This window comes from Bubalus bubalis, chromosome 16 (assembly GCF_019923935.1).
Source record: "Bubalus bubalis isolate 160015118507 breed Murrah chromosome 16, NDDB_SH_1, whole genome shotgun sequence".
Lineage (NCBI taxonomy): Eukaryota > Metazoa > Chordata > Mammalia > Artiodactyla > Bovidae > Bubalus > Bubalus bubalis.
The window spans coordinates 43,243,389-43,260,480 of record NC_059172.1 but is presented as its reverse complement, the minus strand read 5'-3'; the positions used below and the strand labels follow the sequence as shown (position 1 = coordinate 43,260,480).

Here is a 17,092-nt window from a genome sequence, read left to right as displayed (position 1 = left end):
CAGCTTCAGCATCAGCATCATTCCCTCCAAAGAAATCCCAGGGCTGATCTCCTTCAGAATGGACTGGTTGGATCTTATTGCAGTCCAAGGGACTCTCAAGAGTCTTCTCCCCACCTAAATTCCAATCACCTGTAATTCTATTCTCTACCCCATGTATAATCTATTACGAAGAATCTTACATATTTGCATCTTCAGATAGATTCTTAACCTTCCCCAAACTGAATCAATTTTCTATTAGAAATGGTTCTTCCATTTTCACAATATGGAGTCTGATTCATACTTGATTCTCAACTTTTTTCTCTTACTGTCTTCTCAACTAATAATAAATGCTAATTACAACTGTTATTCTTCAAAATATTGAAATGTTGCTGTAACATATTTTTAATATAATCAAACCACTTCACTTTCTCATGTCCCCAGTTCCAGCAATACTTTTAAAAACTTTCATTTACAATTTTAAGGTCTACTCTATATCTCTCCCTCTATTCTTCATTTCTTTCTAAATGCTTTCTGATTTTTTTTTGTTCCATATACTTTTATATGCACTTAATAGATTTCATACTTTAATTGCATTTAATAGTTCCCACTGTCTTCTGTGGTATCTCCTGTGTTAACAGGAAGTCTTTCACATCTCTATAATCTGTCTCTAATTACTTAAAGTTCTTTATCCAAGAATATGATGCCCTCAATCCTTCTGGCTTTGCTCATCTGAAGAGAGAATGTATGCCATACTACATACTTCCCAAGACAGATGAAAACAATATTGTCTCTTCTTACCTATTATCTCACACTTGCCCCCAATACCTCCTCACATTAAGAATGTAAGCTAGGGGCTTTGTTGGTGGCTCAGTGGTAAAAAATCTGCCTGCCAGTGCAGGAGACATGGGTTTGATCACTGATCTGGGACAATCCCACGTGCTGCAAAGCATCTAAGCTGTTGCACCACAACTATTGAGCCTCTGCTCGAGAGCCCGGAAGCTGCAGCTACTGAAGCCTGCACACCCTAGAGCCCACGCTCTGCAACTCATGAGTAGCCCCTGCTTGCCCCAAGTAGAGAAAAGCCCATGCAGCAATGAAGACCCAGCACAGCCAAAAATAAAATAAATAAATAAATATTTTAAAAAGAATATAAGCTAGACGTAAAGCAGTTACCTAGCAATTAAAAATAGATTTTAAGAAAAGAGACATCAAAAGTGCAATATGAGATCAAAAAAAAGAATGTAAGCTAGAGTGGGGAGAGTTACAACCTGTAGGCCAGTGATTCTACTTCATGCTAAAGTTCGAAATGACTTTCTGGGAAAAATTCAACCACTTTTTGTTAGGATTTACTTTATTGTAGTTTTCTTGCTTCAGTTTGTAAGTGTTGGTATGTAATAGAACTTAAGATATTCAAGAAACTAATCTCTTTCAGTTATAGTAGAATGGCAAGTGGTTGTTGGATTAAAATAAATCTTTAAGAAATTCTTTAAATAAATTAAAAGGATTTATCTCTAAAATTCATTTTTTAAGTCTGGGAAAATTGCCTGACCTCCACTACTAAATAAGTTGATGCCTAATCAACCCTACAGGTTATTTTGACTTATCACATGAGAAAATATTGTGTGTTTTGAACCCTGCAAACATAGAGGAAGTGATATTATTCATTTGCTCAGACTATTGCTCTCTTTTTAGGTAATTTGCAAACTTTGTTTCCTAGGTGACTAAATAGTTGTTCCCCTTTTGGGAAAAAATCAATCAGAAAGATTATCAACTTTTTTTTTTTTTTTTCATTTTCTTTGTATTTTTAGATTAACAAAAGCAGTGGCATTGTGGAAGCATCACGGATCATGAATTTGTACCAGTTTATCCAGCTTTATAAAGACATCACAAGTCAAGCAGCAGGAGTATTGGCACAGAGCTCCACCTCTGAAGACCCTGATGAAAACTCAGCATCTGTAACATCTTGTCAGGCTAGTCTTTGGATGGGAAGGTATGTAGCGCATAAATGCCACGTTTCTCTTCTTTTCCAACATGCAAACTACTGAATATCACAGTAATATTTTTGCTAATGGTCTCTGTGACTTAAATCACATTACTTTTTGTCTCAGATGGTATTATATCCCAGATCTGCTTTTGGACTATTCTGTGTTTCAGCATATTGTTAGAGTGCCACATTAAAGAAAAACTAAAGTGATTCACACCAGGTAATGTTTCTGTCAACCCAGTTTCCATGAATCTACTCAACCCGCTTGCATTTAATGACAAGGTATATAGTTAATACCCTCTTGTAATACTCATTTAGGATCTTAGACAATCAAAGCCCTTCAAGGAATTAGGTCCAAGAATCTGGTAAAACCATTCCAGTTTTTCTTAAAGGTATCTGACTAATTGGAGCATTACTATTGTAAATATTGGCTCTAGGACTTGGCAGTCCATTCTGGAATGGACAAGTAGTTGGTGCACGTATTGCATGTACTGAGTTACCAGAAGGAAGTGAGGTCAGCCAGCATTTTCTGTGATGGTGCTTGTTTACTCAGGCCTAATATATTATTGTTCTATCTAAACTTTCTTTTCCTTCTCCATAATGCTTTTGGCATGTGAATGCACCCACCTGTTGCCTTTTGACAGCCATGACCATAATTTAAATTTGTGAATGCCTCACTGGAAAAAGGCTTACGTGGGTCTAGACATGTTGACATCCTGTCTTATTGTCATACAGGGTAGACAGCACAAATCAGTATTGACAGTATCTTTTACCTTAAAGTTAAGAATATGCTTAACAAGAACTTCATTTTTATTGCTCCATTTGCAGTTGCATTTTCGATCCATTCTTAACCAGCTGGTTTCCAAATACTATGTTGTAGTAAAATGGTATTTTAAATTATTCTTTCCTGTTTGTCTTTAATAGGATTATTTGGTTTTCTAGGCTTGGGCAGTACGAGTGTTACTGATGAAATGCCAAATGAGTTTTAGAGTATTATAGGTAGCATTTAGGCTTATCTTTCCTGTATTTTGTTAAGTTAATCTTTCAAAGACAGACATCTGATTTTCTGTTTTTCATTCCTTTCCCTCTTCAAAATGGTGATTTTTTTTTTTTAAGTATTTTAAAAGTTGAAAATAGCATTTAATAGTAAATAGTATTTACTAGTCTCTGTGGTAGAAAATGAAAGTAAAACTTTTTTCTTATTGCAGTCATCTTAATGAGGAAGGTAAGAGTGTTATCCCTTTTCATGTGCCCTCTAGACTGGGAAACTCAATGCGTAATTGGTAGGTTAGGGCTGCTGCTTGCCTTTGTATATTTTGGGTTTTTGTTTTTTTTTATACCCTGATATACTTAGTTCATAGAAAAATAGAGTTTTCAGATTGAGTGGGATCTTGAGAGGTATTTATTTGATTCAGTCTTATATCTGGTACCTATTTCTAGTAGTATTTTATATTTACTAAGTACTTACAGAGTATTAGGCATTGTGAGGAGTGGAGTTTACATGTATAAACTCATTGTGCTCTGTGCTTAATCACTCCAGTCGTGTCCAACTCTTTGTGACCCCATGGACTGTAGCCTGCCAGGCTGCTCTTTCCATGGGAATTCTCCAGCACAAATACTGGAGTGAGTTGTCATGCCCTTCTCCAGGGGATCTTCCCAAACCAGGGATTGAACCCAGGTCTCCTGCATTGCAGGTGGATTCTTTATCATCTGAGCCACCAGGGAAGCCCTTTTAATAAACCCATTAAATCATAGCAATCCCAGGGGAATACAAATATTGGTTCATTGCAGATGTAGCAACTTGAGGTTTAGACAAATGAATGACATGGCTAGAAACTGGTCTAGTGGAGATTCACATTCAGGCCTGTCTGGCAATACAGCCATGCTCCTAATCTCTGCATTACTACTCCCTGGTGCATGAAGATCCTGTACTACAGTGCTTCTTAAACTTTGATATTCAGTGGTTTTGAGAAAAAGCTTGAGATTCTATCAAGCTCTCAGATGTTGTCACTACTGCTCACCCATGGAGAGCACTTTGCGTAGCAAGACTTACCATATTTAGCCAAGTGGTAGTCCAGCTTGAACATGAACACCTGCAGTGTGGGACTCACTGCCTCAGAAAGACAAGGGTTTTGATACACAAATGGCTTTAATCACTGTGTAATTTTCCCTTTTGCATAATTTTCCTTAGAGCAAAATCTGGCTCTCCTAAGGCAGCACAGATTCTAGAAGCAAATTGCCTGTGTTTAAATCCTGGCTTTACTCCTTACTGTGTCACTTTGGACAAGTTATTAAACCTCTCTTTACTCAGTATCCTCATCTTTTAAAAGAAAAGGACAGTAATAAGGTCTACTTCATAGGACTCTTTCGAGTTAAGTGAGTTAGTATATGTAAAATACTTGGAACAGTGCCTGGCTCATAAAAATATATATCTATAAAAGTTAACTATCATTGTTACTAATTATTACTGTTTTCTACTAATTTCAGTGACAGTACCCTCTGGAATTCCACCACACAAGTCTGTTCTCTCTTGGCCAAAGACTTGAACACACTAATCAAATTCTCACTGAGCCTTTTGTTCTCCAGGATAAACCTCCCCAGTTCCTTCAGCCTTTGTTTATATTGGTCTCTTCTATATCCCAGGGGCTTTCCTGGATGATCTTTTATCTGTAAATTTGTTTTTCAGAGTAGGGGGACAGAGAACTGAATTCTCCATTCTACAAGTGGTCTAATAAGGATAAACAGCAAGCTTTTCTCCCTCCTTCTTCTGGTAACTGTACTGCTAGGAAGGTAGCAAAACAATCAAGTGAACGTAGTACGGCTTCCGTTGGCTGCTTCTGCATCTCCTCCATCCAGAATGCTGTTCTTTGTGGCCCTCTGCTCCTCAGTTTTAAACTCTAACCTTCAAAACCCTGTCTGTCACCCTTTATGGATTCAGTTATATTCTTTGCTACTGACAACCAAGTCCACATCCTTAGACATAAACTGTAAGCTCCTCAAGGCAGAGACCCCAGTCCCTTTGGCTCTGGCACAGTACATAGCACCTAGTTGTTGTTGCTCAGTCGCTGAGTTGTGTGTCTTTGTGACCCCTTGAATTGTAGCATGCCAGGCTTCCTTACCCACTGTCTCCCGCAGTTTTCTCAAGCTCATGTCGTTTGAGCAGTGATGCCATCCAACCATCTCATCCTCTGTCAACCCCTTCTCCTGCTCTCAATCTTTCCCAGGGTCAAGGTCTTTACCAGTGAGTCGGCTCTTCCCATCAGGTGGCCAAAGTATTGGAGCTTCAGCTTCAGTATCAGTCCTTCTAATGAATATTCAGGGTTGATTTCCTTTAGGATTGGTTGGTTTGATCCCCTTGCTGTCCAAGGGACTCTCAAGAGTCTTCTCCAGCACCACAATTCAAAAGCATCAGTTCTTTGGCACTCAGCCTTCTTTATGGTCCAACTCTCACATCTATACATGACTACTGGAAAACCCATAACTTTGATTATACAGACCTTTGTTGGCAAAGTGATGTCTCTATTCTCTAATATGCTGTCTGGGCTTCCCAGGTGGCACTAGTGGTAGAGAACCTGCCTGCCAATGCAGGGGATATAAGAGACTTAGGTTCAATCCCTGGTTTGGAAAGATCCCCTGGAGAGGGCATGGCAATCCATTCCAGTATTCTTGCCTGGAGAATCCCTTGGCCAGAGGATCCCGGCAGGCTATACGGTCCATGGGGTTGCAAAGAGTCGAACACAACCGAAGCAACTTAGCACTCACAGGTTTGTCATAGCTTCTCTTTCAAGGAGCAAGCATCTTTTAATTTCATGGCTACAGTCACCATCCACAGTGATTTTGGAGCCCAAGAAAATAAAGTCTGTCACTGTTTCTACTTTTTCCCTATCTATTTGCCATGAAGTGATGGGACCTGATGTCATGATCTTAGTTTTTTGAATGTTGAGTTTCAAGCCAGCTCTTTGATTCTCCTGTTTCACCCTTATCTAGAGTCTCTTTAGTTCCTCTTCCCTTTCTGCCATTAGAGTGGTATCATCTGCATATCTGAGGTTGTTGATATTTCTCCCAGAAATCTTGATTCCAGCTTGTGAGTCATCCAGCCCAACATTTCACATGATGTACTCTGCATATAAGTTAAATAAGCAGAGTGACAATATACAGCCCTGACATGCTCCTTTCCTAATTTTGAACCAGTCAGTTGTTCCGTGTCCAGTTCTAACTGTTGCTTCTTGATTCACATACAGGTTCTCAGGAGACAGGTAAGGTGGTCTGATATTCCCATCTCTTTAAGAATTTTCCAGTTTGTTGTGATCCACATAGTCAAAGGCTTTAATATAGTCAATGAAGCAGAAGTAGATGTTTTCCTGGAATTCCCTTGTTTTTCCTCTGATCCAACAGATGTTGGTGATTTATCTCTGGTTCCTCTGCCTTTTCTTTTTTTTTTTTTCCTCTGCCTTTTCTAAATCCAGCTTGTATACCTGGAAGTTCTCAGTTCATGTACTGCTGAAGTCTAGCTTGAAGGATTTTTAGCATTACCTTGCACCTAAAAAGCATTTAAACATTGAAATAAATAGATATAGAAAAATTAAAATACATTAGATCCACACCCATCTAGGTTTTCATTCAGTTTCCCAATTTCAATTCAGAAGCTGCCCTCTTTTATGCATTGCTGAAGCACAGCATTTACTCTGTTACCACATCCTAATGATTTGTCTTTTGTAATGCCCCTTAGACCAGGCTTAATTATGTCCCAGGTGAATTACTGAAATAAGGATCTAATTGGTGTTCCTCTCTCTAGACTGTCCCTCATACTGCTCTCCCAGTTGATATCCTAAAGCATTATTTCCAATGGGGGTTCACTTTCCTCTTGATTAAACTCTATCAAAACAAATTTAAACTTAATCTTTTGACATACAAGGATCAGATTATCTCTGCTATACTTAAGCAGTCTTTCATACCAGCCTGCTTGATAGACACTTTTCCCTACCTGTTTAGCTTTGTTTATTCACATTGAATGTCCTCTATCGAAATCCTGTCATTTTTCTACCTTATCTTTCTGACAAATTTGAAATATACTTTCTTCCTTCTTTACTTAGCACTTACTACATGTAATACACATTTGACATTTGCTTATTTTCTATATACAAATTGACAGATTTTAAAGTACTATATCAGTGTCTTACATACAGTGGTATAAGCACAGCCAGGAATAAAAACATGTTAGAGGTAGTTTCTACCATTAATAAGCTTATAGTCTAGTGGCTATACTTTGGAACATTTAATTTTTGTATAATTATAAAAGCAATACATGCTTGATGAAGAAAACCTAAACATTACAGAATAGCACAAAGATTAAAAGCAAATTTAAATCACTTCAAGAAATACATATTGAGAACCTAAGACAAACTCCTTATGAGTTTACAGTTTATGGATAGACTAACCAATAAACAGCCAATAAAATGCAGTATTTAAGACCTTTAGTTGAGGAAAATGTTGGTTTTTGAGAGCATAGAGAAGATGGTATCTTGAGCTGAGTAACTGAGGTTGGAGTTTGCCAAACTCACAAGGGTATTCCAGGAAAGGAAAACACCACCTACAAAGGCGCTTGGCTCATTCAGGGTCATCTAAATTGTGGCTGGAATAGAAGGTTGAACATCTCTTTTCTTCCCAAGATGAAAGAGCTCTTTGAGGACAGACACTTTGCATTGTGTCTCTTTCATATTTCATATAGCACCTGAGCCTTAAGACTAAGCTGTTCTTTCATTTATATGCCCATTAGCTGCAGCAGCACAATATATAGACCCTGATGGCAGGGCCCATATTTTAGAGAGCTTTATATCCTGCATGGTGAATAAATCATATATTGGTTGAATTCATGTATAAAAATTCAATATGATTAAAATGGGCTAAGTTATTTTTAGAAAGACCTGAATATTTCCAGTTTTAGTCCATATTTTCTTTTAAACCATCTCAGGATTTATCTTTTATCTAGTCTTTTCTCTATGAAATTTCGCCTCTAGTACTTCTTCCCTAATATGTTTGCTATCCCTAAAATACAGGTTATTTTACTCTGATACTGCATGAGTCATGTTGTGCTTTATGTTGAGAGCACATACATCCTTGTTTACGCTTTTTAACCCAATGGAAAGAAAGTTTACAGCACAGTGACAACAGAGAATATCACCGCTCCGGCTCCTTTTTCCCATGCAGGGTAAAGCAGCTGACTGACGAGGAAGAGTGCTGTATTTGTATGGACGGTCGGGCTGACCTTATCCTGCCCTGTGCTCACAGCTTTTGTCAGAAGTGCATTGACAAGTGGTACGTAATCTGCCTTCATGCTTCATGGGGTAGGCCAAGGTCAAATGGGGAAATGTATATGAATACACTTCAAAAAATGCAAATATATTGTAGTTAAGTATAAGAGACTTTGTTCTTTAATACTTTGGATTTTATGACATGCCTCTTACTGCTTAAAATATTTTTATACATAGTCTATAATGTGAGGATGTAGCTTAGTTTTGACAATTTACTTTTGCTATAAAGAGGTTTGTGCCTGATTAAAGTCTAGAATCAAACATTTTTCCTTTCCCTTCCATTTTTTTCCTCTTTTCTACATTTTCCCTCCATATGTCATTAGAATAATATTAATCCTTGAATATTGGACCTGAGGAGAACTTTAGAGAATGGCTAGTCAAGCTCATTATTTTACAAAATAAGAATCAAGCATTTAAGAAAATTTATCATTGACATACAGTAAACTATATATAAAGTACAATTTGATATATGTATATAATCATAAAAGTCATCCTCACAATTTAGATAATGAACAAATCCATCACCCTCAAGTTACCTCTTGCCCACCGTAAGGTCTCCTTCCCCCAATCCCTTCTCCTAGTCCCCAACCACTAATATGGTTTCAGTCACTCGCTATAGAATAATTTGGATGTCCCATACAGTATATACTCTTTTTTGGTCTGGCTTCTTTCATTCATTATAATTTTTTCAAGATTGTAGTATGTATCAGTAGTCCCTTGCTTTTTATTGCTGAGTAGTATTCATTGTATGAATATACTGCAGCTTCTTTATCCATTCACCTGTTGATGGACATTGGGTTGTTTTGAATTTTTGGCTGTTACAAATAAAGCTGCTGTATACATTTGTGCTCAGCTGTTTTTATGGACGTACATTTTGGCTTTTACCTTGGATAAATACCTACAAGTGGGATGGCTAGATCATACGGTAGAGGTATGTTTAACTTTTTAAGAAACTGCCAGTTGTTTTCCAAAGTGGTTGTGCCATTTTACACTCCAGTGTATGAAAATTCCAGTTGCCCTACAACCTTGCCATACTTGGTATTTGTCATTCTAATTGCAGCCATTCTAATTGATGTGTAGTGGTATCTCATTGTAGTTTTAATTTGCCTTTCCCTGCTGACTGGTGGCGCTGAGCACTTTTCTTATGCTAATTTCTATACGTATCTATATGTATTTCATCTGTGGTGAAATATTCATTCAGATTCTTTTGCCCATTTCTTTTTTAAAAATTGTATTTCATTTTTAATTGGAGGATAATTACTTTACAATATTGTGATGGTTTCTGCAGTGCATCAACATGAATCAGCCCCAGGCATACATATGTCTCCTCGCTCTTAAGCCTCCCTCCACCTCCCTCCCCATCCCACTCTTCTAGGTTGTCACAGAGCACCAGTTTGAGCTCCCTGCGTCATACAGCAAATTCCCACTAACTGTTTTACATATGGTAATATATATATTTCAATACTACTCTCTCAATTTATCCCACCCTCTCCTTCCCTGACTGTGACCAAAAGTCTATTCTTTATTGTCTGTGTCTCCTTTGCTGCAGTGTTCACTGAAGCACTGTTTACAATAGCTAGGACATGGAAGCTGCCTAGAGTCCATCAATAGATGAATGGATAAAGAAGTTGTGATACATATACACAGTGAAATATTAGTCAGCTATTAAAAAGAATGAATTTGAGTCAGTTCTAATGAGGTGGATGAACCTAGAGCCTATTATACAGAGTGAAGTAAGTCAGAATGAGAAAGACAAATACCATATATTGAAGCATATATGTAGAATCTAGAAAGATGGTACTGATGATCCTACTTGCCCATTTTTTTACTTAGTTGTTTTTGTATTGAGAGTTCTTTATGTATTATGGATACATGCCCTTTATCACATATATAATTTGCAAATATTTTCTCCCACTCTGTGATTTACCTTTTCATTCTCTTAAGAATGTCTTTTAAAGAGTAGAAATTTTTAATTTTTATGAAGTCCAGTTTCTCAATTTGTGTAATGAATAATCATTTTAGTGTCATATCTAAGAAATCTTTGTTTAACCCAAGGTCACGAAGATTTTCTTCAATTTTTCCTTCTAAAAGATTTATTGTTTTTAGGTTTTACATTTAGGTCTAGGATCCATTTTGAGTTAATTTTTGTATGGTGTGAGTTATGGATCAAAAAATTTTTATTTTACCCTTAATGGCTTTCCAGTTGCTCCAGCACAGTTTTTTGAAAAGACTGTCTTTTCTTCTCTAAAATTGCCTCTGCTTCTTTGTTGAAAATCAGTTGTTCAAACACAGGTATTTCTGGACTCTTTTCTGTTCCATTGACCTATTGTCTACTTCACACCAATATCATACTACTTTGATTAGTGTAGCTTTGTAAGTCTTAAAATCAGGGAGTATTAGTCCTCCAACTTTGTTCTTTTTCAAAGTTGTTTTGGTTTTTCTAGATCTTTTGCGTTTCAGTGTGAATTTTACAATCAACTTGCCAATTTCTACCAAAAAAAGTCTGTAAGAATTTTGATTGGGATTGAGTTAAATAATTTGGAGAGTGTTAAGTCGGACATAGTGACTAAACAATAATAAAACTTCTTAACAATATTAAATCTTCCAACCCACATCTCACTATGTTTCGCCATTTATTTGAAAGTGAAAGTAAAGGTCGCTCAGTCCTGTCCAACTCTTTGTGACCCCCATGGACTATACAGTCCATGGAATTCTCCAGGCCAGAATACTGTGGGTAGCCTTTCCCTTCTTGAGGGAATCTTCCCAACCCGAGGATCAAACCCAGGTATCCCACAGGTCTTCTTTAATTTCTGTCATCAATTGTAGTCTCCAGTGTTGCATATCCTTCACAGATCTATCCCTAAGTATTTTATAATTTTTATGTTACTTTAAATGTTATTTTTAAATTTCAATTTTTGATTATTGTATTTCTATATACTAGAAATAAACAGTTTTGTGTATCAGTCTTGTATCCTGCAACCTTAATAATGATTGATTTATTAGCTCTTTTTTATAAATTCCATAGAATTTTATTGAATGACAGCAAAACCTTTTTTGAGAGAGATTTTTTCTGGATATAACATTTTAGACTGATAATAGTTTTTCTCTCAGTACTTTAATGACATTGCTTCACCATCTTCTTGCTTACAACATTTTCTATGAGAAATCTGCTCTCATCCTCATCTTTTTTCCTCTGTAAGTAATGTGCCTGGCTGTTTTTAAGGTTTTTTTCCCCTTCATCTCTGACTTTCAGCAGTTTGATTTTGATGTGCCTTAGTTTTCTTCATGTTTCTTGCACTTAGGATTCATTGAGCTCCTTGGATTTGTAGGTGTATAGTATCATGAGTTCTGGAAATTTTTCAGCCAGTATTTTCTTAAACATCTTTTTCTGTTCTCTTTTGTCCCATGTCCTTCTGGGACTCCAGCCACTGATGTACTAGACCACTTTTGCACACCTCACATACTATTTTCCTTCTTTTTTGAGTCATTTTCTCTGTGTTTAATTTTGGATAATTAATACTGCTATATCATTTCAAATTCACTGATTTTTTTTCCTGCAGTCTATTGCCATTAATCCCACTCAGTGTATTTTTTTATTCAGATATCTTAGTCCTCATCCAGAAGTTCAAGTTTTTAATATCTTCCAGTTTCTGCTTAATATGTGGTCTTTCCTCTAGCTTTTTAAGTATATAGAATATAGTTATCATAACCTTTCATTTTCTTGTTGCTGATTCTGATGTATCTGTCAGTTCTGGATTAGTTTTGATGGATTGTTTTCTTCATTTTGGGTTGTATTTTTATGCTTCTCTGTATGAATGGTGGTTCTTAGCTGGGTTCCAGACATTGAGATTTTTTTACCTTTTGGGGTACTGGATATTTTTGTATTCCTGTAAATATCCTTGAGCTTTGTTCTGGGATATAGTTACTTGGAAACAGTTTGATCCTTTTGAGTCTTGCTTTTATGGCTTGTTAGGCAGGACCAGAGTGATGTTTAGTTTAGAGCTAATTATGCCCTGCTGAGGCAAGCCTTCAGAGTACTCTACCCGATGCTCCATGAATTAAAAGGTTTTCCACTCTGTCTGGCAGGAACAGGCAATGTCCAGGCCCTTTGTGAGCTTTGGTTACTGTCCCCTCAGATCCTTTTGAGTGATTCTTGGGCTTGAGTAGTTTCCTGACTTGCACACACTGATCATTACTCTGCTGAATGTATCTACAGGGACCTTCAGTAGACTCTGGGATTCTCCCTTTGTGTAGCTTTCTCTTGTCCAGCACTTTACCCTATGAACTAGTTTTGTCTTGGCGTCCTAAGATTCACTGCTCTTGTCTTGTCTACTCAGGGAATCTACAAGGCTCCGTCTCAGTTTCCCTTGCTCTCTCTCTGGCATGGGAACTCTCAGAGGCAGTGAGCTGGGTAATTATAGGGCTCACCTTGTTTTGTTTCCCATCTCTCTGGGATTATAATCCTTTGTCATCTTGTGTTTAGTGTTGAAAACCATTATTTCATGTATTTTGTCCAGTGTTGTTTTAAGTGGGGAGATAAATCTGGTCCCTTGGCCAGAAGCAGAAATTGACTATTTTAAAATTGTGACTTTTGCGCACAGAAGAGCACAGATAATTATCTTAAAAACTATCTCTGAAGATCCAGAAATGAATCTGAACAATATATGTCAGCTCTACTTTCACATTTAGTTTTTAGAACAGATTTCTAAATTTTTGCACAGAAGCCAAAGAGCAATTAACTACTTTTAGGTTTCAGATTTCACTGAGCAATAAAGAAAAAAATATTTTCCCTCTGTGACATGTTTCTGGCTCAAATATGCTATTTTTAAAATTTCCAAAGTAATGTTTGACAAGAGAAAAAAATCCCTTTGGAAAACATAATCTTATTTAAGTGATTATATATAAGCTCTTTCCTCCCCCCAAAATTATTCTGTATGTAAAGTTCATTTTATTTTAAGCCTTGAATGCTTCCATTCCATTGTTTATAGCAGCAAAAGATAGGAAAAAATCTGGATGTCCTTTCTTCTATGGGAGATAAGTTAAATGAATTATGGCCTATCCAAACAGTGTATTTTGAATAGGCAGCTCTAACACGTGCTCTTTTTGTTAAAAAGAGCAGTGATGTGTAGACACACACAAGCTGGTCAAGGCTAGTCTATCTCTAGAAGAATATATAAAAAACTGAAGAATATATAAAAAACTGGTTAACAGCAGTTGCCTCTGGGGATAATAAAGATTAGGGTAGGAGGAAGAGATGTATTTTTCACTATACACTTTTATGCTATTTTCTTTTTTAAAAAAATGTACATGTATTACATTTCAAATTCATTGTTTTAAACAGAAAAAGAAAACAAACTATTCTTTATTTGATTTCTAATAGGAGTGATCGACACAGGAATTGCCCTATTTGTCGCCTACAGATGACTGGAGCGAATGAATCTTGGGTGGTGTCCGATGCACCCACTGAAGATGATATGGCTAACTATATTCTTAACATGGCTGATGAGGCAGGCCAGCCCCACAGGCCGTGACCTCCTGGTGAAGTGTTCCATTGCTGGTGTGGGCTATACATCAGTCACGGGGAAAGAGGGCAGGGATATTGTAGCACAGACACAGCAGTTCCCCCCCACCCTCTTATTTTTGCTATTCTGACAGTTTGTCCTTTTATTTTGATACTTTCCCTGTCTTCCACTTCGGATAAACTAAAATTTGCTACCATTTTAGACTATATTTTCCTATTATTTATCTGTTCTAATACATATTAGGACTAATTGCTCTTGAATTCTTGGCAGAGTTAACATTTCCGGGGGCTTCTGAAACAGTTACTTTTCAGGGCAAGAGTATTCTGGAATCTATTTAGTTAGGTTTAAAATAAACCTTGAATTTTAAAAAGTTGTAGCCATGTGAGAGAAAATCTTAACTGAAAATGTATAATACATCAGAGTGCATGTTACTACTTAAATTAGTCTTTCTGCTGGGATCTAAGGAATATGTATGCCCCCTTGTGGTTGACTATTACTCTTTTAATAGTTTTTACTTGAAATAAGCCCTAATTATTTCCTAACTTTAACAGTGTGTTTTGGAACTACATGTTTTTTTAACTTAAGTGTTTTTTCCCCCCATGCTGTGTAACTTGGGTGAAGACTATGAATTAGGGCAGGACTTTGCCTTGTAAATGGATTTCTGCTGGGGAGTCTTGGCTATTCTAGAAATGCTTTCTTACAGCTGGGAAACTGTTCTAAATAGCTTTTGGTAATGCTTATTCATCCTGGAGATTCAGATGGAAGTTTTTCTTCATCATAGACCCTAAATTTTATGTCCAAATTATGATAAGTCTTTAACATTGGTTATGGTGCTTTTATTTTCTTAATTTGAAGCCATCTTCCTGAGGTCCCAGAGTCTTCAAATTTCTTAGATTAAGAAAATAGTATGTAGCCTTTTAACCATATGTACACAAAACACCCCTGAAAATTAGGAGATGACTTGACTTTCTGTTTCACTGCATTTCATTTGAAACGCCAGGAAAGAGTATAGATATGGTGTTCAGCAGCACTTGAGCCATTTTTTAAAATTTTTGTTGATAAAGTAAAATTTTATTTTATGCTATATATTAACATTTCAGCATATAATAAACTAGGGCCTGATGTCTTTAAAAGTGTTTTAACATTCCACATAATTTTCTGATTTATTATTGGTATGTTACAAATACTATTTTCTGAAATACCAAAGCATACAATTTAAGTTGCTGCTTATTGACGGCAGAATTTTTGGATACTGGGGACTTTAATCAGAATGCAAATTAAGTAATTTTTAGGAAAAATGACCAAATTGTAGCTTGGATTTTACCCCCTAATATAATACTAATAATTGGTTGACTTGCCTGATGGAGGCAGCTGTTTATACAAGAGGAGTACTGGGGTCTCTGTCCTGTCGACCTGGCAGTGCCCTTCCTGGCTGTGTGACCTGAGAAAGTCCCCTCCTCTCATTTGCAGGCTCTTTAGAAACAGACTTTATTGTGGTATTCACACTTTTCAGCAGCAGCACTGTTTTTTTCCCAAGTAAAAATTATACTCAAAATCCCTACACACACGTGCTGCACACACACATACACACACACACACACACACACACACACACACACACAGTACCCCCCTACCCCGCCCCTGCTCTATCATTTTCTCATTATACATTTCCTTATATAAATTTATGTACCACAATAACTAAATATTTATGAAGTCAGCCAACAAAAACATGTTAATGCATGGTAATTACAAGTATATCGGAATTTGACGAGTAACACAGTTGCATGATGGGACTTGTTTTTTTTTTTTTAATTTTTTTTCCAAAAAAATTTCAATTAAATCCAAGTCAAAATCCAGACCTCTAATTCTCCTCCATAGGTTCCCCAGTACTCCATGGAACATATTTTGAAAATTTTGAAAATTTTGAGATAAGTCTTTGGAGATTAAATCTTCTAAAATATGTTCCATGGAGTACTATCTTTATGACTTTGCTGAGTCTCATTCAGATTGCCCAATTTAAGAATGTTTCTAAAAATGAATAAAATTTCTTTATAGATTTTTGGATCTTTCCAGGTATAGCCAATGATTTTATCCCCCAGAATCCTTCACCTTTCAAGGAATTATTTTTCATAGTGAGCCCAGTGACTTGATGTTGCCCAAACCTTTTTATTTTCCAATATAAGCTCCAAGACACTAACTGATACTGTGAAATATATTTTTACTAGCCTTATCAAATAAATGAGCACAGTTTTTTGCTCACTCCATTAAACTGGGTAATAATTCTTTAGATGTGAATGTTAGGTAGGTTCTACTGTAATAACTAATTGTAAAAGTTGTAAATTTGTTTAATGGATGAAATGTGTACTTTTTGTATTCTGTACAGCTTGTCTTTTTTAAATATTAAGTACTTAAATGCACTTACTATGATAGGAAATATGTGTGCCTTCTAGGATTTATGAAGCTGTTTCATGAACTCTTAAGAAATTTGTAAGTTATAAAGTTTCTCTGTCTTAATAACAAAGGTTTACTCATAATACTGTAGAACTTTAGTTTGAGAAAATGGATTTGACTATGTACTGAATTTAGAAGTTGAAGATAATAGTATCTGTTTTGTTCTTGGGGCAAACTGATGTATTGTGCAATAAATAATCTTTAGCAATTAAATTTTAGGTAATTGAGATTTTTTTTTATCATGTAGTTTCATGTTTTTATATACCAAGTGTTTATATTCCTTAGAGGACTGTTTTGTGTTGTGTTCTGGTGGATTGTGCTGTTTTTGTGCTATGTTTTAAAACACTTCAAATTAGACTCGATTTACTTATACCTAATATAGGTAATAAGGCTGCTTGAAAGTATCTTTTGGTTCAGTGATTTTTATCATTGAGAAGTTGGATTCATTAAAAGGCAATCCAAAGAATTTGTACTTTTAACTGTTTTTTTCTTCATTAAGTCCAGCTTGCTTTCTTTAGGAGTAAGAAGCTACTTGGAGATTAGAGAAATCAGGTGACCACCCACATTTATAAAGGACATTTACAATGACAGTATAACATAAACAGCAACAGCTGTTCATTTGTTTTCATGTCTTTCTGTTACCCTACTGGATAGTAAAAATAATAAAATACTTCACCCTGTGGTGGTTTTGATATTTTACCTTGTAAGATCATTTCTAAGATTAAAGAGTGGAATTAGAGAAGCAGGCTAGAATCTTAGTGCTGAGAATGGGAAAACCATTTATAAGAAGGAGTAGCAGTTTATAATTAATGTGTATCATCATGGAGAAGTACACATCTTGGTGT

At 36.2% G+C, this 17,092-nt stretch overlaps 1 protein-coding gene across 2 annotated transcripts in view; it reads left to right on the top strand.

Annotated features, from left to right (window-relative positions):
• The window catches only part of RNF141 (ring finger protein 141), a 45,856-nt gene extending 29,396 nt beyond the window's left edge, over positions 1–16,460 (top strand). For both annotated transcript variants that reach the window (XM_006045980.4, XM_006045979.4), the window contains exons 4-6: positions 1,788–1,969; positions 8,171–8,278; positions 13,655–16,460. In XM_006045980.4, coding sequence (XP_006046042.1) covers positions 1,788–1,969; positions 8,171–8,278; positions 13,655–13,805 — 441 coding nt within the window. In that variant the 3' untranslated portion in view covers positions 13,806–16,460. The remainder of the gene's footprint in view (positions 1–1,787; positions 1,970–8,170; positions 8,279–13,654) is intronic.
• The last annotated feature ends 632 nt before the right edge of the window (positions 16,461–17,092 follow it).